Source organism: Aquarana catesbeiana, linkage group LG13, assembly GCF_042186555.1.
Source record: "Aquarana catesbeiana isolate 2022-GZ linkage group LG13, ASM4218655v1, whole genome shotgun sequence".
In the NCBI taxonomy this organism is placed as follows: domain Eukaryota; kingdom Metazoa; phylum Chordata; class Amphibia; order Anura; family Ranidae; genus Aquarana; species Aquarana catesbeiana.
The window spans coordinates 227,352,003-227,378,726 of NC_133336.1; the positions used below are offsets into that span (position 1 = coordinate 227,352,003).

Genomic DNA, 26,724 nt, shown 5'->3' on the forward strand with positions numbered 1-26,724 from the left:
GCATATTAAGCACAAAAATATACATTAATAGAACTTGTGATTGAAAGAGATTGTGATATAATAATTTATAAAGAATTTTTATAAAAAATAATTTATAAGGAATTTTTATAAAAAATGGTCATTGAAAGAGTGAAGAAATTAATTATTCATGGTAATAGCTATATTAGTAATTCATCCAAACATTTGGGGAAAAAAATTTATTATTTCTCCAAAAATGGTTGAAAACTACATTCTGTATTTAACCCCTTGGGGGCTAGGGAGTCTAGATAGTACGTCCACATTTTCTCCTTTTGAAGGAGAACAGTGTCAAAATCCCCTCTTCTAGGGGGTAAATTCAACACATAAATCCCTTTTACTTTTAGGCCCCTTGGATTACTATCGTGGAATTTGGCAAAGTGCACTGGAATAGGACGATCGTCTTCTTTGTTCTTTTTCTTATTTCTAATACCACTGATGTGTTCGCCAATCCGGATTCGGAGTTGGCGTTTAGTCTTTCCTATGTAGTTTTTATTGCAAGGACACGTGAGCATGTATATGACACGTGTCGTAGAGCAATTGATAAATTGTTTAATTTGGTAATGCCTACCTCCTCTCGGGTTGGCGAACTCATCAGTGTGATGCACATATTTGCATATGTTACAATGTCCACATGCATGCATACCTGGAGGAGGTCTTCTTTCAGTGAGCCAATTTTTATTGATGGTTCTAGTGTACTCTGAGTGGACTAAAAAGTCGCTCAAATTCCGTGCCCTTTTAGCTGTAAGTAGTGGTTTGGGGCTAATTAAATCTGTAATTAGGGGTGCCGATTTGAGAATGTGCCAGTGTTTATTGAGGATCTCCTGGACTTTTGTCCATTGTGAGCCAAACCTAGTGATGATTCTTGGGAAATCACTTGCTAGTCTATTAGGTTCTTGAGTCTTTTTCTGTGTAGTTAAAAGGTCTTCACGTTTCCTTTCTAATGCATTGTTTTTGGCTTTTTTAAGGGAATTGTGTGAATACCCTCTTTTTCTGAACCTATTGTACATATCATGTGCTTCGTATAGAAATTGCGCCTCCTCTGAGCAGTTTCGCCTAATCCTTAAAAATTGTCCCGTCGGTATCCCTTTTATTAGGGACTTCGGATGGTGGCTCTGTGCCAAGAGGAGGGTATTGGCTGCTGTTTCTTTCCGAAACGTACTAGTTACTATCTGATCTCTACATCTTGTGATTTGTAAGTCAAGGAAAGAGAGGGCATCAGCAGAATAGGAATAGGTTAAATGGATATTCCTTTCATTAGTGTTTAATTGGGACATGAATTCCTCAAGTTGTTCTGTTGTGCCCTCCCATACCATGAGTACATCGTCGATGTACCTTAACCACAACGCACAGTGGTCAAGGAACATCGAGGACTTATAAACCTCCTCCTCCTCCCAGAGACCAAGGTGGAGACAGGCATATGAAGGGGCCCATGGGGCACCCATACTGGTGCCTCTCACCTGTTGGTAGAATCTTCCAAGAAATTGGAAGAAATTGTTATTTAACATGAATTCGAGTATATCAATAATGAACTCATTATGGGCTCCCAATAGGGGGAAATGGATGTCAAGAAAGGTTTTGGTCGCTTGGATACCCCAATAGTGGGGAATCGATGTATATAAGCTTTCGACATCTATTCCCACCAAAAGGGCATTTGGTGACAAGGAGAAATGAGATAGTTTAGAGAGTATATCTCTGCTATCACGGACGAAGGACTGTAGTTTTGTTACCATATTTTTGATCATCGAGTCCACAAATTTACCAGGTCTCTCAAGGGGACCATTGATAGCTGAAACAATTGGTCTCCCGGGAGGGTTTGTGAGTGATTTATGTAATTTAGGGATTATGTAGAAAGTTGGGATAGTGATGTCATCAGCTCTGAGGTATAAATATTCCTTTTTGGTAAGTAGACCAGCTTCCATAGCTAGTTTTAACTTGGTGTTAAGAGTGTCTATCAGGGCTGGGAATGGGGTACCCATCAGTTGTTGGTAAGTAGAAGTATCACTTAATAATCTGAAAGCTTCATCCTCATAGATTTTTTCACTGAGTAGGACCACATTACCGCCCTTATCACTTCTTTTTATCACCAAGTTAGGAGCTTCTTGTAATTCTTTTAGTGCTTTTTTCTCAGAGCTGGTCAGATTGCTTGATCCCAACCACTCCCAATTAATCCTTCCGAGATCAAGTTTAACCTGATCTAGGAATAGTTGAAGCCATTTATGCTTTGATAGAGCTGGCATTTTTGTGGACTTGATCCTCAAATTAGATTTCCTTCTAATTGGGTGGCTGTTTTCAGTTTCAGAGTCGCTATTAGCGTTTTCCTCTAATAAGGCCATTAAGTTATTAATGGCCTCATTTTCATCCTTGTCAAGGTTGGAATCGGGTGTAGATTTATTATCAGGGTTATTATGATGCCAAAGTTTAAAGAGAACCTTTCTAAGGAATAAGTTTATGTCCTTAAACACTTCAAATTCATTCATGGGCGCAGTGGGGGAAAAAGATAGTCCTTTTTGAAGAAGTTTTAAATGATTAGAATCCATTTGAAAGTCAGATAAGTTAACAATGCTCATATCTGTAGAGGTAGAGCTAGAGATTCCGTTTAGCGTCTTTTCTGACTCCTCAGTCGCCCACTGTGTCGATTCTGAGCTGTGTTTCGATCCTTTCCTCTTCCTTCTGTGTTTGCGTTTCCTATTTCCCTGGGATGGCTCTTGTCTATTGATTGTTTTGGGCAATCTGCTGATAAGTTGCCCTGGGATTCCTCTAAAAAAGTGACAGATTTAGTAGAAATATCTTTATCAAGGTCACTATCTGAGGAGGAGCCTATTCTATTCCTACTGGTGCGTTGTGAATGTCTAGAATTTCTTGAGGAGGATCTACTTCTGTTAGGCAAAGTAGGATTAAAAATGTCCCCCCCTTCAAAGTCACTAATATTTTGTCTAAATTTTTCCTGTTTGGTATATTTAAGATTTTTTTGTATTCTTTCTATTTCTTTTTTAATGAACTCGTTATTTTTTTCAAAATCAGGTTCGTTTTTATGAGGTTCCAGGGCCTTTGCACTTATCTCTAATTCTCCTTTGATTTCCTCAAGTTGTGTTTCTTCTTCTAGAACTATGATTTTCATTAAGGCTAAGCCTCTATTTATGCACTCCTCTTTCCACACCTCCAGAAATCTAGGGGTATGGAGATGTTCTGCAGGAACGATTCTCTCCCTCAGGCCCCTAGGTATGATATTATGAGATATATGTGATTTTAAAGAGGAAATATCCCATTTACGGTTCAGGAATTTAATCATAAGCTTTTTATGGTTTTTAAAAAAGCTTACGTATTGATTCCCCGGTTTCCTCACTCTTTCCATCTGTAGAGAAGGCCGTATTAATTTCGTCATCCAATTCTCGATCAATCATATATGCCATGTATGTGCTTATATGTACGGTTTGTGCCGTTAAACCGTCTGTCAGTCTGCTGAATCACCAGTAATGATGCAATAATGGTGGGATCCTCAAGGCAAGGAAAGGGCAAAAGACGCCCCAAAAAAAGCTAAGCAAGAGAAAAATGGGTGTTGCCTGGATCAACCAATTAATTAGTTATATAAGTGATCATATTAACGGGTAAGTATCCAACAATCATGCAGGCATAAGTCTGCAGGCAGTTCCAGTTGCCCTATGTATCAAATTGCAAAAAACAAAAGAGAAAGAGTTCTCTTAAAGAGGGTCAGCAAAGAACACTAATGTTGATACAAAAACCAGCTTTATTGAGTACTTAATAATGTTTTTTGCAATTTGATACATAGGGCAACTGGAACTGCCTGCAGACTTATGCCTGCATGATTGTTGGATACTTACCCGTTAATATGATCACTTATATAACTAATTAATTGGTTGATCCAGGCAACACCCATTTTTCTCTTGTTTGTAATTTTGAACTGGTACATTTTTAAAGTGCAGCTCGAGCCAAAAAATCTATTTTTAAGCTTTTTGGAAAACATAGGGAAGGGTTATCACCCCTGTAACATTTGTTTTGCTGTCTGTGCTCCTCTTCAGAAGATTTCACCTCACTTTCTGTCCCAATGACCACTGGATTTTGAAAACTTTGGGTTATTAGGGAAACTAGGATTGGTGATAAAGCATCAGTGGAGACACCTTTTATATTAACTCTTACAGGAGAGAATTTCCCTTCCTAGGGGTAGACTTCATCTCCCTTCCTGTTGTCTCCTTCCGTTTGCAAGTATTAGTTGTTTGTAAGTTTACTGTTTGAAAGTAGGGGCCTGCCCTATATACTGTGCAGAAATTGGGGCCTTAGGTGTTGGTGTTGCCCTCAGTTACTCTTAGTTGGGCACAGGAACGGGCCCTGATGTGAAATATTAGATCAAGAATTGTAATTATATGCCATTGTTGAACAGTGGTAGAAAAATTGGGCCTTTGGTGGTGGTGGTGGTGGTGCTGGTGCCACAACACTGTAAGCCCTCACAGTTACTCTTGGTGGGCGCAGAAACGGGCCCTGCTGTGAAATATTAGATCAAGAATTGTAATACATGTCCCTGTTGAACAGGAGCAGAAAAATTGGGCCTTAGGCACTGGTGCCACAACACTGCAACCCCTCACAGATACTCTAGTTGGAGTGCAGGAATGAGCCCTCCTGCAAAGTATTGCATCAAAACTTGTAATTACACGCCCCTGTTAAACAGGGGCAGAAAAATTGGGCCTTGGCACTGATGGCGGTGCCCAGAACCAAAAATGTTCTTACAAGCTATCTGCATGAAAATTGAGGAGGAAGAGGATTGTGACTCAGCATAACAGGATATACAAATAAAAAATATATGTGGCGCTACCCTATCCTTATGTACCGACTCCAAATCTGTGAACTCAGATGATCACAAGGTGCTAAAAAGTGAATCCTAATCATAAAAGTGCAATGTGCATATACAATTATGGCGAATAGTAAAAGTGCAATAAATAATGCCCCGTGATAGCAAAGTGAGGTCTATCTCAATACATAGACTGTGAATATATCACCATGAATCCAAATAATAATAATACATCAAAATATCATATAATGCGATTCCTATTACTCATAAAATCAAATTCTTCTGAAACTGATAAACATAAAAAACAAATAAAGTGCCAAGTGCGCAGTTAATCAAATGGTGCAAAAAATGCAACTCCTATTGCGACTGCTGTAACATAAACAATATTAAAAATATTATTAAAAAATGACAAAATGTGAAAAATTACCACAAAGTGCATACATGCGACTACTAATGCGACTTAAAGTCCCGCATAAGGATATAGGGCAAAAAGGAACATACAAAGTGACAATTGTGCAATTAAGTTAAAAAAATTCCATGCAATGCGACTCCTAATGCGACTGCAATGTCCGCAAGGGGAAGTCTTCTATGAAAAAAGTGCAGATACAGTGGTAGCGAGTGTCTTGTGATAAATTCATCCGATTCTGTTCCGGTGCGTGACAATTGTTTCCCCCAGCCTCTCACCTGCAGTGGCGGCCCCCAATGGGCCGAGTCAAACGAAAATGCACAGGTGGATGGTACTATATACAGAGGATGGGTCTTCAAATGTAATCACAGCTCCCGGGAGGACATCCGTGGATATGGATGTCTGCAACCCTCACCGCCGCTCACAATGGTAATCTCAGGATGATGGTAAAGAAGAAGAAATAGCCTCCATGGTGTAGTATTTAGAATAAAATTTAATAAACAAACGTAGCAACTTACATTAAAAATAGCAGTGAACAGTATGGAACAGAAAACTTCCGGGTTCGGCCGTACCCGGAAACGAGGGCACCTGGCTCCTCCTACGATGAGGGGTTGCGTCACACCACGTGACTTTTTCAAAGGGATAAGGAGTCGGGTGCCTGGCAGCCAGTATAAATAATAGCCGCTGTCATGACAACAGCAAAAACAAACACTAAATGCAGGTCCCTGTGCATGCTAAGCAATAGATGATATCTTCAATGGACATACTTGATGACAGTTTTTTATATAGAATTATGCATAGAAAATATTTTGCACAGGGACCTACATTTAGTGTTTGTTTTTGCTGTTGTCATGACAGCGGCTATTATTTATACTGGCTGCCAGGCACCCGACTCCTTATCCCTTTGAAAAAGTCACGTGGTGTGACGGAGTCTGGCTGCAGTGAGTAAGTACCCCAGACGAAGTCTTGTATGACGAAACGTGTCGGGAGGACTCCACTGCCGCCATTTTTATTTTGCAAGCGTGTTTTTCCTTTTAATAAATTTTTACATGGTTTACGGAATTACACTATTAGCCCCTTCTTCATTACATGTGGGTAATGTCCGTTGGTGTCCGAGCTTCCATATGGAGAAGACTTCTTTGGGACAGCAACGTTTCAACTTCACCATTCACCAGTCCTCGGTATCCTACCTCCATTGCCAGTGAGCAACCTAAGCCTGTTTGACCCACATAGCGTATGCTAGGTGGGTCCCAACTTTCTGGTAAGCCTCCAGTCATCTCGGGTGGTGGTTTCGCACAAGTGTCTGTCAGCACACGTTGGATCATATTCAGAAATTTTTCACGAGTATATGTTTTGGAATTCATCACCATTGCAACATTTATGTTCACCGTATTTGCACATTCAGTTTTGGACTTTATTGTCATCATTACATCCTGTCATCACTTTTGGTGACCCCAAGGCTTTATAATATGAGTGACTTTTATATATGAATGTCCACAAAATATACAAAACACTATTTTTTCACAATTCATCTTGCTATTTTATGTGGTATAGCAATATTTTTTTTCTAATTTTTTAGCGCTACACCTGGTTGTATACCATTTGATTAACTGCACACTTGGCACTTTATTTGTTTTTTATGTTTATCAGTTTCAGAAGAATTTGATTTTATGAGTAATAGGAATCGCATTATATGATATTTTGATGTATTATTATTATTTGGATTCATGGTGATATATTCACAGTCTATGTATTGAGATAGACCTCACTTTGCTATCACGGGGCATTATTTATTGCACTTTTACTATTCGCCATAATTGTATATGCACATTGCACTTTTATGATTAGGATTCACTTTTTAGCGCCTTGTGATCATCTGAGTTCACAGATTTGGAGTCGGTAGAGAAGGATAGGGTAGCGCCACATATATTTTTTATTTGTATATTCCTTTGTCAGGGATGTGTGAGTACACTGATTGATGTTGGCAGCTCCTTGTCTGGTACAATTATTATTGTGGTTTTGCGCATTAGTTCTTACACATTTTTTAGCATTACAGGATAGTCACTCAGCATCAGCATAAGCAGTCTTGAAGGGATCTCACATTAACAAAAAATCAATCGGTTACATCAGTATCAGGTGCTTGATAGCTGGTGATCCAAGACTGATTCATTTTTATGAACGTCTGACGATTGACCGATTCGGTGGACAGACGCACCCTGTGATCGGTTACAAAGCCTCCAGCAGCACTGAATGTGCGTTCCAAAAGAACGCTGGATGCAGGACATGCCAGTAGCTCAATTTCATACTGTGCAAGCTCTGGCCAGCGATCCATCCACAAGACCCAGTAACCCAGAGGATTTTCGGTGGGAAAGGTGTCCAAGTCTGATCTTGCCCCTAGGTAATCCTGCACCATGTGAATCAGACGCTGGTGATGGTTGCTGGAACCAATAAGACCTTGGGGCTGCGGACAAAAAATTGTCAGAATGCATCAGTCAGACAGCCACCTTCTCCACCGCTCATTCTGTGACTGACCAAAGCCTCAGCAACCCGTTGTCCAGGAGGACCAGGAAATTGGAACCTCCCAGGCTCTGGAAATGCATTGCACAAACCTTTCTGCAAGGCCTCCCAAAGATGTTTCATCCTCTACTCCCTCTGCGATGGCAAGATAAGGACCGCAACCTTACCCTTATAACGTGGATCAAGGAGGGTTGCCAGCCAGTAATCATCCCTCCCCTTCCACGAATACGAGGATCCTTCCTCAGGCTTTGCAGGATCAGGGAGGCCATGCAGTGTAGGTTTGCTGAGGCATTCGGTCCAGAGTCTTCTGGGTCACTAAGGACGACATGATCCACAGCCACCTCCTCCCAGCCACATACAAGTCCAAGGGTTTCTTGGGACTGTAAATGATCCCTTGAAGACTGCTGCTGATGTTGAGTGCCAGGCTCCACCTCCATGCTGACACAATCCTCCTCCTACTCGTCCTCTTCCTGTGTGATCGGTGGGCATGCAGGAACACTGTCTGGATAAAGGGGGCCTTGAGAAGTAAAGAAGTCCTCCTCTTTCTCCCTCTGTTCTGCCTCAAGTGCCCTGTCCATTATTCCACACAGCGTGTGCTCCAACAGGTGAACAAGAGGGACAGTGTCACTGATGCATGCACTGTCACTGCTCACCATCCTCATGGCCTCCTCAAATGGTGACAGGACTGTGCATGCAAACGTTGAGTTCCACCTGGTGGGCATGTCACAGATTAGGCGGTTCTTGGGCATGTTGTATTCCTTTTGGAGGTCAGCCAGCCGAGCACTGGCATTATATGACCGGCGTAAATGCACACAGACTTTCCTGGCCTGCCTCAGGACATCCTGTAAGCCCGGGTACCTGACCAAGAACAGCTGCACCACCAAGTTAAGGGCGTGAGCCAAACAGGGCACATGGGTCAGTTGTCCCTGTCAGAGGGTGGAGAGGAGGTTGGTGCATTGTCACAAACCACTATACCTGGCTTAAGCTGGCATGGCATCAACCACCTCTGAACCTGCCCCTGCAGAGCTGACAGAATCTCTGCCCCAGTGTGGCTCCTGTCCCCCGAGCACACCAGCTCAAGCACCGCAGGGCATCTTTTTGCGTAGCCCCTTGAACAGAACAAAAGAAAAAATTGCGCTAAGTGCGTGAAAAATTGTGAATAAATATGAAGAATGGTCCTGCTGCTATGCACTATAACCCCGATATAAGGGCACAAAAACATATAAAACTTTAAGGAGTGCAGCGCTGGACTAACTATTGTAAATAAATAGTGATAAACTCTGTTATTACAAATCCAGTACCAAAAAATTGTATCATTCGTGGTTGAACAATGTATAAAGTGCTCTTAAAGTGTGAACTTCAAAAAACATATGAAACACAAAACCTATGCGAAAGTGAGTGCAATCAAAAAAAGTTCCAAAAATAATGTTTGTTATATATATGCAAGTTCAGGGGTAAATTTCCACTATTCGATATCTACCCATCAAACAGTAGGAATAAAAGCTTACTGAAAAGCTTGTGTAGTACATAAGGTGCTCATAAATTTTCTCAAAAAAATATTAAACATCAAAATTTAAATGTGAATAAATCATAAAAGTCCAAATATGTTGTGTAGATGCTCTATACAGGTGCAGGAATGAATCTTCACCATACACGCTCTATGCAGGTATAGGGATGAGTCCATACATATAGTGTTGCCCACCACCAGGTAGTAAGATTGAAGGCTTACCAGAAAGCCTGTGACCGCCCTTATTCAGGGGGGTCCAAACAGGCTTAGAAGATGGAAACAAATCACTCTGGAGGATACCGCTCAGCAGATACGTCGGACTCCTTTCAGGACAGCCAGCCAGCAGCAGCTACAGAAGCCTCAAGTAATCTTATCCCAGGATCACCTCTCATAGGACCGCTTGTGTTGACTCCAACAGATCCAGTACAAAAGTGTTTTAAGTGCCCAAAAAGAGACAAAGGGAAAAAGGCCCCGTTGGTGCAAATAACTTTCTGCTAGTTTATTCCGCAAAGCAACAAATAAAATACAAAAAAATTTAAAATCAGAAAAAATCTAAAAACGACACTATCGCCGTTTGAATTGGAAGCGCGCATGCGCGGTGCGTTCAGTGTTGTGACCCAGCGCTGCACTCCTTAAAGTAGCCCCTTGAACGCCCACAGAGCACCGCTGGTTCCGACAAATCAGCACAGGAAGAGGCCATTGAGGAAGAAGAAGAGGAGGGGGTGGAGGAGAGAGGTGTGGCAGAATCAGCACTAATAGAATTTTGGAGGCGTGGTGGTGAAACAACCTCCAACACTACTGCACAATGTCCTGCATCCTTCCCAGCTGCCAGAAGAGTCAGCGGTAATATGCACCTTATTGCTGACCGCCCTGTCCAGTGAGGCCAAGACATTGCCTTCCACATGCCGGTAGAGAGCCGGAATCGCCTTCCATGAGAAAAAGTGGCGTTTGGGAACCTGCCACTGATGAACCGCACATTTCACAAACTCACGGAAGGGGGCAGAGTCTACCAACTGAAAAGGCAGCAGTTGAAGTGCTAGCAATTTAGCCAAGCTAGCATTCAACCGCTGGGCATGTGGATGGCTGGGAGCGAACGTCTTTTGGCAGTGCAGCAGCTGGGGCAGGGAAATTTGTCTGGTACAATCTGACGTTGGTGTACCGATAGCAGATTGCCCGCAAGTACTTGGCTGTGACACACCTAATTCTACACTTTCATTCCTCTCAGTGCAGGTTTCAGAGAGGACTGAAAGGTATAGTGGGGTTGGAGATCCCAGCTGATGAGGAGCAAGGAGAGGTCGCTTTGTTGTTTGGTGTGGGTCTTTTAGGTACACTTGCCTACGAACTGTATGGCAGGTTGACATATGTCTGGTCAAGCATGTGGTGCCCAAACGGGTGATGTTTTGGCCACGCAAGATACGCTTGAGACATATGTTGCAAATGGCAGCGGTGTGATCTGATGCACTCGACTCAAAAAAGGCCCACACCAAAGAACTTTTGGAATAACGCGCAGAGACAGCAGCGCCCTGCACATGCGGAGCTCTGCGGTGTGATGCAGTCTGTTTGCTGTCCTTAAGCTGGCCCCTGGAGGGCAATCTGCCTCATTGGAGATGTGCCTCCTCCTCCTCCTCTCTCCTATCAGGCACCCACATGGAGTCAGTGACCGCATCATCCCTCCCTCCTCATTACTGGAGCAAAGCTGGCAGTATGCTAAGGCTGGGGGAACATGACTGCAAAATTGCTGTCCTTCTTAGGCATCCCCTCTCTCTGGGCTCATGTTACTGCCTTCCTCTAGCTGGGTACCATCAACGGAGCCTTCAAAATGCTCGGCAGCCTCCTGGAGCAACCAAACACTGTGGTCAAACAGTTCGGGGGACTCCTCAGGAGGACATGGTGGGGCTAGGGAAGGAGTGACTGATGCCATTGAGCTGAGGGAAGAGGCCGCGTTGGCAGCTGCTTTGCCAGACAAAGTACCCTAAGCCTGGGTGAGAGAGGATTAGGAGGATGAGAACGGCTTGGTCATCCACTCTACCAAGTCTTCCGCATGTTGCAGCTCAACATGGCCAGCTGCCAAATAAAAGCACAAGCGTGTCCCACGGCCACGAGCTGATGAGGATGCACCGTCTCCACAACTGGCACTGTTGCCTCTAGACACAGAGCCTGCTTACCCTCTTTTATTGGCTTGTGATTGTCTGCCTCCCCTTGTTGGCCTTCCAGACATACTAATGGCCTGCAGTGAGATGTAGCTGCACAAAGCTGGGATGTATATATATATATATATATATATATATATATATATATATATATATATACTGATACTGCAGCTAGCAGAATCAACTGCCTGCCTGTAGTATTATTAGTATGAGAACACCAGCAATTGTCTTCAGGTAGCTTTAGGTGCACACTGTGCAGAGGACACAGTACACTAACTGTAAATACTGCAGCTGTCTGCCTATGGTATTAATAGGATCAGAACAACAGCAATTGTCTTCAGGAAGCTTTGGGTGCACACTGTGCAGAGGACACAGTACATTAACTGTAAATACTGTAGCTGCCTGCCTGTGGTACTAATAGGATCAGAAGAACACCACCTATTTTCTTCAGGTAGCTTCAGGTGCACACTGTGCAGAGGACACAGTATACTAACTGTAAATACTGCAGCTGCCTGCCTGTGGTAATAATAGGATCAGAATAACAGCAATTGTGTTCAGGTAGCTTTAGGTGCACACTGTGCAAAGGACACAGTACACTAACTGTAAATACTGTAGCTGCCTGCCTGTGGTATTAATAGGACCAGAACACCAGCAATTGTCTTCAGGTAGCTTTAGGTGCACACTGTGCAGAGGACGCACTACACTAACTGTAAATACTGCAGCTGCCTGCCTGTGGTACTAATATGATCAGAAGGACACCACCAATTTTCTTCAGGTAGCTTTAGGTGCACACTGTGCAGAGGACGCACTACACTAACTGTAAATACTTCAGCTGCCTGCAATACTAATAGGAACAGAAGAACACCACCAATTTTTTTCCGGTAGCTTTAGGTACACACTGTGCAGAGGACGCACTACACTAACTGTAAATACTGCAGCTGCCTGAGGTACTAATAGTATCAGAAGAACACCATCAATTTTTTTCCGGTAGCTTTAGGTACACACTGTGCAGAGGACGCACTACACTAACCGTAAATACTGCAGCTGCCTGAGGTACTAATAGTATCAGAAGAACACCACCAATTTTCTTCAGGTAGCTTTAGGTGCACCCTGTGCAGAGGATGCACTACACTAACTATAAATACTGTAGCTAATAGGACTAATAGGATCAGAAGAACACCAGCAATTTTCTTCAGGTAGCTGTAAATACTGTAAAAACACCTGCCTACCTGTCAGTAGGAAGAGAATAACAGGAACGGATCTAGCTAAACTGAATACAGTGTGTATATATATATATATATATATATATATTGTGGCAGAGCAAGGCTCTGTCCCTATGAAAATGGGGTTAAAGTGGACACAGAGTCTGCATATTGGCTGAGTGCAGAGCTACAGAGCGTAAATTTTAAACAGAGAAAACTTCTCTAGCAGTTTTCTCCAGGTTTTGCTAGTTCCCTATGGGGCTCTGTAGTTTGGAGATCCTTCAGAGTCTTGGGTGGGATGGGATCTCCAACCCTGTGTCCGGGTTTTGTGGACAGCCAGCAGGGTGTGTGCCCAGGTGCACACAGCCCATATAACGAGGGGGTGGTGAGAGCAGAATGTGTGGAGGAAGGTGAAGTTGGAGCAGTGGCTGCTAGTTATGCCACGTACACACGAGCGGACTTTACGGCAGACTTTGCTCTGCGGACTTTGACGGACTTTACGACGGACTTTCTGAATGAACGGACTTGCCTACACACAATCCACCAAAGTCCGTCGAATTCGTACGTGATGACGTACGACCGGACTAAAACAAGGAAGTTCATAGCCAGTAGCCAATAGCTGCCCTAGCGTGGCTTTTTGTCCATCGAACTAGCATACAGACGCTATAGCAGGTTTTACTATAGCAGTCAGCCGCCTTAGACAGGAGCAGATTCAGAATCTGGCGGCTGACTGCTATAGTAAAACCTGCATATGCCTTATCATTATAAGGCACACGTGAGTGGATTGAAGTTTGCCTGTGTACCTTGGTATCCTAACTATTGCACAATGATTGGTTTTTTTCTCTTATCTGCCTGTTTATGATTCTCACATTGGTTGTGAATAGAAGCAAAAAACACATTGGTACTATCAATGAGCACCTTAATTAAGCAAGTGTTTTTAAACAGCTTTGCTAGTGATCAAAAGCTCTATACCAATCAGGATTCTACACCTGTATAATTGAACCTTCTGAATACATCCCTATATATTTATTTTTATGTGGATTTTTTATGTGAATTTTTTACACATTTGGTGTCACTAATTTTTTATAATTTTACACTATTTTGATTGCTGGATTTTATAGGAATTTTTACTCACCGCTGGATTTATTTGACTATTTATATTTATTCTTATATATTCATTTTCATGCACATTGTGAAGCGCTTCAAATATCATTATTTATTCTTTTTAAGTGACTCTGAAAACACTCTCTTTTGATAGCAGCCTCACTTGGTTTTATGTGTAATTATCAGCTATTTAGCATCACAGCGCTTTGTGTTTTATATATATTGTTTTGTTTTTCGCTTTAATAAACGTGGGCTACCAGGCCCTTAACTATAAATGCCTCTCTGGTGTGGACTCACTGCACCAAAATACATCTATCCACTTGAGCTGAACAATCCCCAATGTCACAATATATATATATATATATATATATATATATATATATATATATATATATATATATATATACACACACACACACACACAACACCTAGGATGCATATATATATATATATATATATATATATATATATATATACACAATACACTGTAAGTGCAGCTTACTGACTCGCCTGCCTACTCTATTTAACTTAAATCAAATGACACTATCTCTCTGTCTATCTCTCCGCCACCACAACACACTACACAAGGCCGCCACGCAGGCGGCCTTATATAGTGTGGGGCGTGTACTAAACCCCCTGAGCCATAATTGGCCATTAGCAATTACGGCTCTCTGTACAGACGGTGCTGTGTTTGGCCAAGCATGCAGGTCATAGTGCATGCTTGGCCAATCATCAGCCAGCAATGCACTGCGATGCTGCAGTGAATTATGGAGTATGACGCACCACTCGAATTTGGCGCAAACGGCCCATAACGTTCGAAATTCGACGAACAGTCGAACATGCGATGTTTGGGTCGAACATGGGTTCGACTCGAACTCTGATCTAATCCTCTAGTCACCATTGGGATTTTTCTTGTCTTGTATAGGCAGCATGCCACTCTCCTGGCTTTGTTTTCAGTCTGAGAGAGGCAGGGGATGATGTCACAGAGGGCAGGGAGATGGGCGGCATGGGGTAGTGACCACCAGTCAGCAAGCACAAGCTTAAAGCGGTAGTAAACCCGCTGACTTTTTTTTTTTACCCTACACCTGTAAGGGAAAAGGCATAATGAGCTAGTATGCACCGCATACTAGCTCATTATGAGATACTTACCTTAGAACGAGGTGCCGGCATCTCACCCGGTCCACGCCGAGGGAGCTGACATTTCCCCCGGCGTGTCTTCCGGGTATCGCGGCTCCGGCGCTGTGAGTGGCCGGAGCTGCGATGTCGTCACCCCCGCGCATGCGCGCGGGAGACTTCTTTCCGGCAAGATCCGGCGTCTGCCAGGCTTTCAGCCGAGAATCCCCTGTGTGCATGCGCCGCTGCAGTCAGCGGCTCATTGTGAGGGGAATATCTCCTAAACCATACAGGTTTAGGAGATATTTTTTTTTTACCTACAGGTAAGCCTTATTATAGGCTTACCTGTAGGTAAGAGTTTAAAAAATAAGTATACAACCGCTTTAACCACTTGCTGACTGGCTCACGCTGATAGGCGTTGGCAAAGGGGCACATTCCCGCAAATCGCTGTATCGGTACGTCTTCCCCTTTAAGAGCCATGGCAGGAGCGTGCCCGCTGCACAGCAGTGGACCCGATGCACATGGCCGTCAGGTGCGATTGCTGCCGGCCACCCGCAATCGTGGGCACCAGAGCCAGAACAGGATTTGTGTGTGCAAACACACAAATCCCTGTTCTGACAAGGGAGAAGAGACATATCTGCTGTTTGTAGTAATTACAAACAGCGATATCTCTCCTCCCCCAGTCAGTCCCATCCCCCCACAGTAAGAAGCAGTAACAAGTGAACACATTTAACCCCTTGATCGCCCCCTAGTGTTAACCCCATCCCTGCCAGTGATATTTACACAGTAATCACTGCATTTGTATAGCTCTGATTGCTGTATAAATGTCAATGGTCCCAAAAATGTGTCAAAAGTGTCCGATCTGTGTGCTGCAATGTCGCAGTACTGCTAAACATCGCAGATCACTGCTATTACTAGTAAAAAACAAACAAAAAAAGGCATAAAAATGCCATAAATCTTTCCCATACCTTGTAGACGCTATAACTTTTGTGCAAACCAATCAATATACGCTTATTGTAATTTTTTTTCAACAAAAATATGTATAAGAATACATATTGGCCTAAACTGATGAAGAAATTTGTTTTTTAAAAGATCCACAACGCGTTTCAGAACATGCGCGAGGCTCACACTGGGCATGCGTGGTCCTTTGTTAAGTGTCTCCTCGCTCATGCTCTGAAACGCGTTGTGGATCTCCCATACTCCGATGATGTCACACGCCAGCGAGCGGCTTCTCAGCTGTTTAGATCTACAGTGAGTTCAGCTGGCCGGTTCCCTAGCGGGTGACCGCGGCTGTCTCGAATCAATCACTGGACTGTTGATCCGCGCTATGGCTTTTATGCATTGACCCAGGAGTTTCGCCTTCCCGTGGCTTGTCATCCGTTACTTCCATGTAAGTGTGGATTACTTGTTATGTGCCTTCAATAAATACCTGCACTCAGAGGCGCTTTTCTTTTGTGTTTTTCTCCTGTATCGCAAAAAATGGCCTGGTCAGGAAGTGGGTAAATCCTTCCAGTAAGTGGTTAAACAGTCTTAGAGGTGGCAGAGGAATTGGTTTCTCTCCTCTCTCTGCAGTCCAGCCAGTTTTCTCCTGTGAGGTAATAACTTGTTGCTGTTTGCTCCCCTGCTGTACTGTGTTCCTGGGGGTTAGAAAGTCTTACTGGTTTTGTCTCAGATTCTGTGTCTCCTATCTGCCTCTGGAAGGCTGCCTGCTGCTTCTGAAGTGGATGAAAGCAGATGGGTCTTAAAGAGACAAGGTACCTGTTTTTTCTTGTTGACAGAATTATGTTTTTTTTCAATTTTTTTGCTGATGCAAAAGTTTCAAAGCCTAGAGGCTGTAGCGGAAAGTATGTGACAAATATCTATGTCACAGGCAAGACGCAGGCACAACCATCACAAACGCAAGCAGATATTTCCAAATGTGAAAAGGAAGGACTTTTTTCCCATAATGACAGAGTTAAAAGCTCATTGATGAAGAATAGGAGAGATGTGACAAAAAGACCAATTTACAGTAAAGGTCTCCAAGCTTTACAATGAAGTTGGCTGATACATGTTTAAGCAACGCACTTCCAGGAGTGGATGGGGCCTGCCAGCATCTGGTGCACACGTGTCTTTGCCTTTCAATACCTTTAGGGATCCTATGGATTGAAAAGTGGACCTAAGGCTGGTTCACACTATATACAGTCCAATGCGTTTTTATTCAAGTCAAAAATGCATGAACAGTGTTTACCATGGATTCCAATGGCCTACACCACACCAGTTCAGTGTGTTCTAGTACACTTAACTAAAGGAGAACATGTCACATTTTTTCTCTATGGAACGCGTCTATAACATGGCAATACGCATTGAAAAAGCACCTAAACACCTCAAAAATGTGCATGCAGAAAGACCACTTCAACTCAGAAATTGTGGTAAACTGGTCCACAGACTTACAGAAAATATATACTGTGGCAGGTTTTTTGCCTGTTGACTAGCAACAGCATTAATGTGATGTTGAAATCATTAAGAAACGGCCTTTAATTCAAGAGGAACCTGCAGGAGTGGGCATGGTTCTGGAGGACTTGGACCTGGCTGCTGACTTTTGGCTGAGGATTCAATAAACCTAGTTCTAGCGCATTCAGTCGCAGCCATTAGAGCCTTGTGGTGGTGCCACTGGAGGGTGGATGAAGCTTCTAAACAAGCCCTTTGTTACATTCCCCATAATGGAAGGTTGTTGTTTGGCAAAACTTTGGACGAAGAGAGTGACAGAATAACTGTCCAGTGTGTGGCCACGGTCTAATAAGAGGAAGCAGCCATCTTTTTTGCTCAAGTTGGTTGATCTGCAGAAGGGTTCAGGAGGCCAAATCTTGTAGGCCAGTCTGAAATTTACCAGATCACAGTGCAGGGGGCTCAAATTCCTGTTTACACGGAATCAAACCCAGAGCAGGTTGCTAGACATGTAGAAAGTATTTGAAGGTGGGCCCAACCAGTGTCTTCCAGTGAGAGCCAGGATAGCCTCCTTTTTTGGAGGGTTTGGGCGACAAACATCAGACAGTTAGCTGGTAGTAAAATCACCAAATCCTTTCATTCATGACCACTAGGGATGGGCTGTCTGTTCAGGTCGAACATGAGTTCGACTCGAACATTGGCTGTTCGCCCATTCGCTGAAAAGCGAACAATTTGGGGTGTTCGTGGCAAATTTGAAAGCCACGGAACACCCTTTAAAAGTCTATGGGAGAAATCAAAAGTGCTAATTTTAAAGGTTAATATGCAGGTTATTGTCATAAAACGTGTTTGGGGACCTGGGTCCTGCCCCAGGGGACATGTATCAATGCAAAAAAAAAAGTGTTAAAAACGGCCGTTTTTTCGGGAGCAGTGATTTTAATAATGCTTTAAGTGAAACAATAAAAGTAAAATATTCCTATAAATTTCATACCTGAGGGGTGTCTATAGTATGCCTGTAAAGTGGCGCATGTTTCCCATGTTTACAACAGTCCGAGAGCAAAATGACATTTCTAAAGGAAAAAAAAGTCATTTAAAAGTACTAGCAGTAGTGGATATTAATGAATTGTCTCTGCAATACACATAAAAGTCATTGAAAAAACAGCATGGGGTTCCCCCACAGTGCATTACCAGGCCCTTTGGGTCTGTTTTCAATATTAAGGGGACCCCCGAACCAAAATAAAAAAAAAATGCATGGGGGTCACCCTAAATTCCATACCAGGCCCTTCAAGTCTGGTATGGATATTAAGGGAAACTCCGCACCAAAATTAAAAAAAAAATTGCGTGGAGGTCCCCTCAAAATCCATACCAGACCCTTATCTGAGCATTCAACTTGGCAGGCCGTAGAAAAACAGGGGGGATGAGAGAGCACCGCCCCTCGTGAACCGTACCAGGCCACATGCCCTCAACATGGGGAGGATGTCCCCATTGTGATGTGGACAAGGGCCTCATCCCCACAATCCTTGCCCGGTGGTTGTGGGGGTCTAAAGGCGGGGGGCTTATCGAAATCTGGAAGCCCCCTTTAACAAGGGGACCCCCAGATCCAGGCCCCCCTGTGTGAAATCGTGATGGGGTACAAGTACCCCTACCATTTCACAAAAAGTGTAAAAAATGTTAAAAAAGACAATAGCCGGTTTTTGACAATTCCTTTATTAATGTCTTCTCCTTTGCCCGCTTCTTCTTCCATCTTCTTCTGGTCTTCATTCGGTTTTCTTCCTCCATCTTGTTCTTCCCCCGCTTCTTCCTCTGCTTCTTCCTCCGATCCTCTGCTTTTACGTAACTTACGTAACTTACGTAACTTACGTAACTCTACATCACGGGGACAGCCATAGGGAAGTCCCCATGCGTCAGAGGGGGACGGGGTCACCGGGTGGCCCCGCCCTCAGTTATATAAGAACTGTCAGAAGAACAGAAGCGTCACACAGCAGGAACCTCCCATGGATGCGGTTCGTCTGAAGAACAAAACTGGGAAGAAGAAGCCGCACACAGGCATTTAAATCAGTGCAATAGAAGATGCCTTGCTCAGCCCTGGTTGAACGATACATGGTATACAATAGGGGGCGCTAAAGACCTGAAACCATATGTATCTGTCAATAGATACACACACAATCCACATCAACAATAGTGAGTTATACAGTACTGCTTGTGCTAGAGTGAAAATATACCGAATACATAGTATATGGTAAAAATAAACAAATATATAAAAATAAAAGTGATATTAAGATCAAAAAAGTTCTTAGTGCAAGTGTGATAGATATATTCGTAGTGGTTGATTGTCCCAATCCATTGAAGAGATCAGAGCAAACAGTTAGTTAAAAAACAACATCACAGCAGACACATAGATCTTCAAAGATGCAACAAATCTTGCGATGATATAAAGGTTCCGTCACCAAAGAGGAAAAATCACCTGAGGATAATAGATATCTGCTTACCAGATACCAATGACTCCTTTAACTAAAAAGAGAGTCATCAGCGCTTGTACAGAATTGTGCCTGTTCACATGAAGGCTGGAAGGCTGGGTGGTACTTTAGGCATAGATCCCTCCCGTCCCATTCATTCAGGATAGGAAATATGAGAAACAAAAGGGAATCTGCATAGTGTAAAATCGTTTAATACGTAAAAAAGAAGAACAATAAAATAGCCAAATGGCCTCTTACATTTATCGGTGCCTACCCGGCACTGGGACTGCTTGCATGTCAGGGTGAATGGTGTCCAAACCCTTCGCATCACATCGCACATGCGGCGTGCGTTCCACCCCGTGCGTCTAGCTAACCAGATGATCCGGAGGTTGGTAGGATGAATCTGGACATGTGACCACGTACCGCTCCGACGTACGTTTCGTTTATGAACGTCTTCAGGGAAGCGTACATTGGTCACTAGGTAACTGGTTTATATGGGGAATAAGGGCGGGTAAACTGGTTGAATGATACACCGCATGTGCAGTGATGGGAAGTCAATTGGCATTGATTGGCTCAAATGACAATGGATAAGGAAGCTGATGCACAAATTTCAAAGCCTAGAGAAGCGGGGGAAGAACAAGATGGAGGAAGAAAACCAAATGAAGACCAGAAGAAGATGGAAGAAGAAGCGGGCAAAGGAGAAGACATTAATAAAGGAATTGTCAAAAACTGGCTATTGTCTTTTTTAACATTTTTGACACTTTTTTGTGAAATGGTAGGGGTACATTTGTACCCCATTACCATTTCACACAGGGGGGCAGGATCTGGGGGTCCCCTTGTTAAAGGGGGCTTTCAGATTCCGATCAGCCCCCCACCCGCTTACCCCCACAACCACGGGGCAAGGGTTGTGGGGATGAGGCCCTTGTCCCCATAAACATGGGGACATCCTCCCCAAGTTGAGGGCATGTTGCCTGGTACAGTTAAGGAGGGGGGCCGCTCTCTCATCGCCCCCTCTTTTCCTGCGGCCTGCCAGGTTGCATGCTCGGATAAGGGCCTGGTATGGAATTTTGGGGGAACGCATTTTTAAAAAGATTTTGGTTCAGGGTTCCCCTTAATATTCATACCAGACCCAAAGGGCCTGGTAATGCACTGTAGGGGAACCCCATGCCGTTTTTTTTCAATTACTTTTATGTGTATTGCAGAGACCCGACAATTCATTAATAGCCACAAGTATTTTTAAATTACTTCTTTTTCCTTTAGAAATGTCATTTTGCTCTCAGACTGTTGTAAACATGGGAAACATGCGCCACTTTACAGGCATACTATAGACACCCCCAGGTACGAAATTTAAAGGAATATTTCACTTTTATTGTTTCACTTTAAGCATTATTAAAATCACTGCTCCCGAAAAACGTCCGTTTTTAAAACTTTTTTTGCATTGATACATGTCCCCTGGGGCAGGACCCAGGCCCCCCAAACACTTTTTATGACAATAACTTGCATATAAGCCTTTAAAATTAGCACTTTTGATTATTCATGTTCGTGTCCCATAGACTTTAACGGTGTTCGTGTGTTCAAACAAATGTTTTGCCTGTTCGCATGTTCTGCTGCGAACCGAACCGGGGGGTGTTCAGCTCATCCCTAATGACAACCAGATCTTGAGAAGACAGAAGTACCGCAAGGTTACGTATAAGAATTATACTGCAACAAGTCCATAGTGCTGGTGCCACCAAAAGAACAAATCTGCGGTTTTCCTCCATTCTTTCTAGTGCCCAAGGTATCGGGAGCTTTGCCTACTGTCTGGGTTTGAAGAAATTAAATGGGTACATACATAACAAAAGGTTCAAGATGGAGTCTGTGCAAACAGTCATGGCGATAGTTCAGCATGAGGACCAGTTAGAGTCAATTGACCTGGCTGATGTATACTTCCATATACCAATCGGTGTATAACACCAGAGACATCTGAGATTTGCAGTGACTGGCTGTCACTTCCAGTTCAGATTTTGCCATTTTTATAACTGCCACAGCATCAAGAAACTTTTTAAAGATGTTGTTGGCAGTAGTGGCAGTAATTTGTCTTTGGAGATAAGGTTCTACCATTACTTGGACGATGTTTTGATTGTCCCAGGTGTAAACCAGGAGCTAGCAAAGATTCACAGCCTTGTCCTAGAAATCCTTTTTCCAAGTTCAGTCAACTAGTGAACAAACAGGAAAAACAGTTGGGGCTCAGCCGCCTCTACTGTCACTGAGATGAGAGAGGGAAGGGAAATGGGGCTGTGAGGAAAATATGTACCAGAAATACGTGGCTCCCCCCACTGAGCCAGATACTCTATGGTTTGGTGTGCCACGGAGGAGGTGATCAATCTGGATATCGCAACTAAATATGACTACATGCGCTTTACCCCTGTAGGGGTATAAGGATCTGGTGAGTGTGGAACTAAGGGGGAGCACGAGTGTCACTTCCCACACAGGATTCACGATTAAGTGTATGCACAAGTCACTTTGGACACCTGCACAAGTCACTTGGAAATATTGCAATTTGCATTAAAGACTGGACTTTTTATTTTTTATATATTCACACTTTCTTATTTTCACACTGGTGTGTTGGACTTATTTGTATATATTTTCACCTTTTTATCTTCACGCCAGTGTGATGAACACATACACACATTTTTTTTTTTGCCTGGATGCACCATCAGGTGTACCATCAATAGGACTGATGTATTGTCACTTTTCAAGCATATGAGTTTGGTATTATATTATGCATTTTTACATTTTTTCTTGTACAAAAGGTTTATTGAATAGAAAGACCATTAATAATACAGAAACAAAAAGAACACATAAATGAACATAGTACAGTGACATGCTTACATAGGCTTAATGACTAGTCTCAAAGGGGGACCAGAGAATGTTAGAGAAGAAAAGAGCAGAGAAGAGCTATTATAGGTATACAGAGTAGAAAAGATGGGGGGGAAACAAAGGAGAGAGTATGAAGGGAGAGGAAAAGTGGTAGAGGGGAGGGGGGGTCCGCGGGGTGAAGAGGTGGAAACCCACTACAGTGAGGGTAGCATAGAATCAAATCTAGAGGGGTGGGCATAATTCACCCATGGCTGCCATGTCCGAAGAAATTTATCATGCTTATCAGATAATATTGCAGTCAGTTTTTTGTTGACCATGATGTCATTAACGCGTTTTTTTACCGCTTCAAAACTATGAACTGGGGTTTTCCAAGCTTTTGCAATAGTTAATTTAGTTGCAGTAAATATATGGGATGCCAGTTGGCGTTCTGGTCGCAACAGTTCAGTGTTTGGTTTCCCCAGGATGGCCTCAAATGGGTCCCTCTTTATATTAGTGTTGAAAAGACTTCGAAGGAGTGCATAAACCCTGATCCACAGTCTGCATACCCTGGGACACCTCCACCAAATGTGTGCCATCGTGCCTTCTTGCAAACACCCTCGGAAACATAAAGGGGAATATGATGGGATGAAACTCGCCAGTCTGGCTGGAGTATAGTACCATCTGTATAGTACTTTGTATGCATTTTTCAAGAAGAGAACATTCCTGGAGCTTTTGGACAATGCAATAGTCATGACCTGCCAATCCCCTGGGTCCAACCTTTTTCCCAATTCTGCCTCCCACTGGAGATGATATGGTCTTAAAGGCGGTTTTGTGGAGCCAATAATGGCTGCATAAATTAATGAAATCAGACCCGAGGATTGGGGCCGTGATCTGCAAAGACTTTCAAACGGGGTTAGTGTGTAAGGGGTAGTTTGTGATTTTATGAGGGATTGGAGAAAGTGTCTTATTTGTGTGTATCTAAAATGTTCTCTAAGAGGGATATCGTGGGAAGTGCGTAAGGCTGCGAATGTTATAATTCTAGTTGGAGAAAGCATTTTTACATTTTTTAATACTTTGATCACTGGTTCTACACAAATTCCTTTGTTTTATATATATATATATATATATATATTACTGTTGGTTATAATAGCACTTGCACTTTTATATGTGAAGTGTGATTCACCTTTAAAAGGTTCACTCTTCAGGTGATGGGCAGCGCCACTTACCTCTTTCTACTATTTATAAACATTTGCTCCATTATTGGAGTTTCGGGGTAGGCAGCAGCCCAGCCCATTCCTAAGCGCAGAATCTTACAAATTATATAGAAAAAACAGTTAACCCCTTCTTAATCTGTGAAGGATCTTGGAGTAATTTTTCATGCCCAAATATGTCAAGTGGTTTTTCAAAATTGCAAAGTTTGCAAAATTATATTCTGTGTATGAAGAGTCATGGAGACAACATTTATGTCAGCGAGGGATTGCATTGTCCTCATTGGGACATTTTACAGTGGCCATTCCAGTGCTGACTTGAGCCAAGTGGCACATGGGGGCTTTTCAATTTGCCTTCCTCAGTCAATGGGATGGGCTGCCTATAGATCAAAAGGTCTTTGTGTCTGCACAAATTAGCAAGAACGTATGTTTTGGACACCAGTGTGCCTCTTTTGTGGCATGCCTCTTAGCCCAGGAGATGGAATAATTCTACAGTTGGATGCTAGTCTGCCTCCAGTCTGAGGAGACAAGTGCAAGGGCATTGAAGCCTAGTGGAATGCAGATGCTCTGACTGAGATAAATTAAGGCAGTTTTTACTAGCCTTGCAAGCCTTTCAGGATCTTTTCTCCAAGAGGCCTGAGTGAAGTTGATGATTGACACCAGGACAGCAGTAGCTTACATTGCCCACCAAGGGGGCACCAAGTGTCTGTCTTTTCCTGTTACTTTTCATAACATAAACTTTTCGCTAGGTGGAGAGCCGCTTGCAGACAGTTAACGGCAGTCTACTTACCGGGAGAGCAGGATCCACTAATGGATCAGTTAGGCAAATTATTTTCCAATGGACAGAAAAAATTTATGCCATACTGGTGCTTTGCACCTGTCAAGGAGGCCTTGGTTTTCATTGCTTCCCCAGATGTCATCAGCACCACCAATCCCATTTCTGGTCAAGAAAGATCTTTTATGCCAACGTCAATGGCAGCACCCCAATCCAATGAGACTCTTAATAGTCTGGCTATTGAATCAGCCAGATTAGTAGTGCAGGGATTCTCATCCGAGGTTGTTCAGACCTTGGTGAAGACCAAAAGACCATGAACGCTACATATAAGAGTATATGAAGGAAGTTTGTGCTGTTTGCTTAGCTAAGCTTTCACTCCTGTGTCTCCAGCTCTAGCCAATATCTTGGACATTTTTACAATCGACGCTTGAGGTTGGTCTGGCATACAACTCCATTAAAGTACAGGTCTCTGCCTTTATCCTCTTGTTCAGGCTGCAGATGGGTGTAAGAGCCATTGAACAAATACTTCATGCAGACCGTAATCCATATGCGACCACCAAGGAAATCCTTGTTTTCTTCATGGGACTTGGGCTTGGTTCTGAAAGCACTAGTACAGGCTTTCTTTGCTCCAATAGCTTCATTTCCATTGCAGTTTCTAGTGGTAAGTTTCTAGTAGTTCCTCTGACAGTGGTTGCTTCAGACAGAAGGATGTTAGAGATTGCAGCACTTTCCTGTAAAGATCCCTTTTGTGTCTTTTTACCAGAAATAGTTATACTACGTCCATCTCCAAAGCTCAATTCACTGAGTACACAACAGGAAGACATCAAGTCCTTACACAAGTTGCTACCAGTGTACATACAAATGGTCAAAAGACATGAGGAAAGTGGACAATCGTTTGATTTTGCCGTCAAGTTCTTGAGTCCTTTTCTATTGGTGATTAGATTGGCATGCAGGAAGTAGGCCTTTCTGCCCATGAACAGGTACAAGCTTCTTCGACCTGAGGGGTGGCAGCCTTTGGGGCAGTTATGCCAGGATTTCAGTGGAAGATATATGTGAGACAGCTAGCCTTTCACTTGACTTTACAGGCATGCAGTCAGCAAGTTCTGCAAGGTTTGGGATGAGACATATTCATATTTTTTGCCTTTGGCTTTCCTTTGATTGTCAGTGTTTCTTTTCATGTGTTCTCTCCCGCCCATTTATTCAACTAGTTATATCCCATTGTCTGCATAACCAGGAATATGGAAAATTGTTATCAAATACAATGATTTTCCTTACTTGGCCTGTCCTCACGTCAGCACAGGACTCCTTCCCTAGTGGCATGTCCCAGGCTAGGTTTTTGAACACTTCAGTGGGGGAGGGGCTGTCTTTTATTTAGCTATGAAGAGGTGGTCCTATAAGGCGCCAGATGAGGCATTAACCCATTGTGTGCCAACGTGCGGACAGGCCAGGAAAGGATAATTACGGTAAGTACTGTATTTGATAACAATTTTCCATATTCTCACCAGGGAATGGAAATTAATAATTTGCAGGATGAATTAAGAATACACAGTTGAAAGATACAGTGGGGAAAAAAAGTATTTAGTCAGCCTCCAATTGTGTAAGTTCTCCCACTTAAAAAGATGAGAGAGGCCTGTAATTGTCATCATAGGTAAACCTCAACTATGAGAGACAAAATGTGGAAACAAATCCAGACAATCACATTGTCTGATTTTTGAAAGAATTTATTTGCAAATTATGGTGGAAAATAAGTATTTGGTCACCTACAAAACAAACAAGATTTCTGGCTCTCACAGACCTGTATCTTCTTCTTTAAAAATCCCAGAACCACACAGGGGGATCTAGTGAATGACCTGCAGAGAGCTGGGACAAACGTAACAAAGGCTACCATGAGTAACACACTACGCCGCCAGGGACTCAGATCCTGCAGTGCCAGATGTGTCCCCCTGCTTAAGCCAGTACATGACCGGGCCCGTCTGAGGTTTGCTAGAGAGCATTTGGATGATTCAGAAGAGGATTGGGAGAATGTCATATGGTCAGATGAAACAAAAGTAGAACTGTTTGGTAGAAACACAACTCATCATGTTTGGAGGAGAGAGAATGCTGAGTTGCAACCAAAGAACACCATACTTACTGTGAAGCATGGGGGTGGCAACATCATGCTTTGGGGCTGTTTCTCTGTAAAGGGAACAGGACGACGGACCCGTGTAC

General features: G+C 43.1%; 1 protein-coding gene across 1 annotated transcript in view; it reads right to left on the minus strand.

Annotated features, from left to right (window-relative positions):
- LOC141116681 (NACHT, LRR and PYD domains-containing protein 3-like) overlaps positions 1-26,724 on the minus strand; it is a 135,629-nt gene that overhangs the window by 14,379 nt on the left and 94,526 nt on the right. Inside the window, exon 6 of the mRNA XM_073609072.1 lies at positions 1,746-2,775. Within this exon, the coding sequence (XP_073465173.1) occupies positions 1,746-2,775 (1,030 nt within the window). The remainder of the gene's footprint in view (positions 1-1,745; positions 2,776-26,724) is intronic.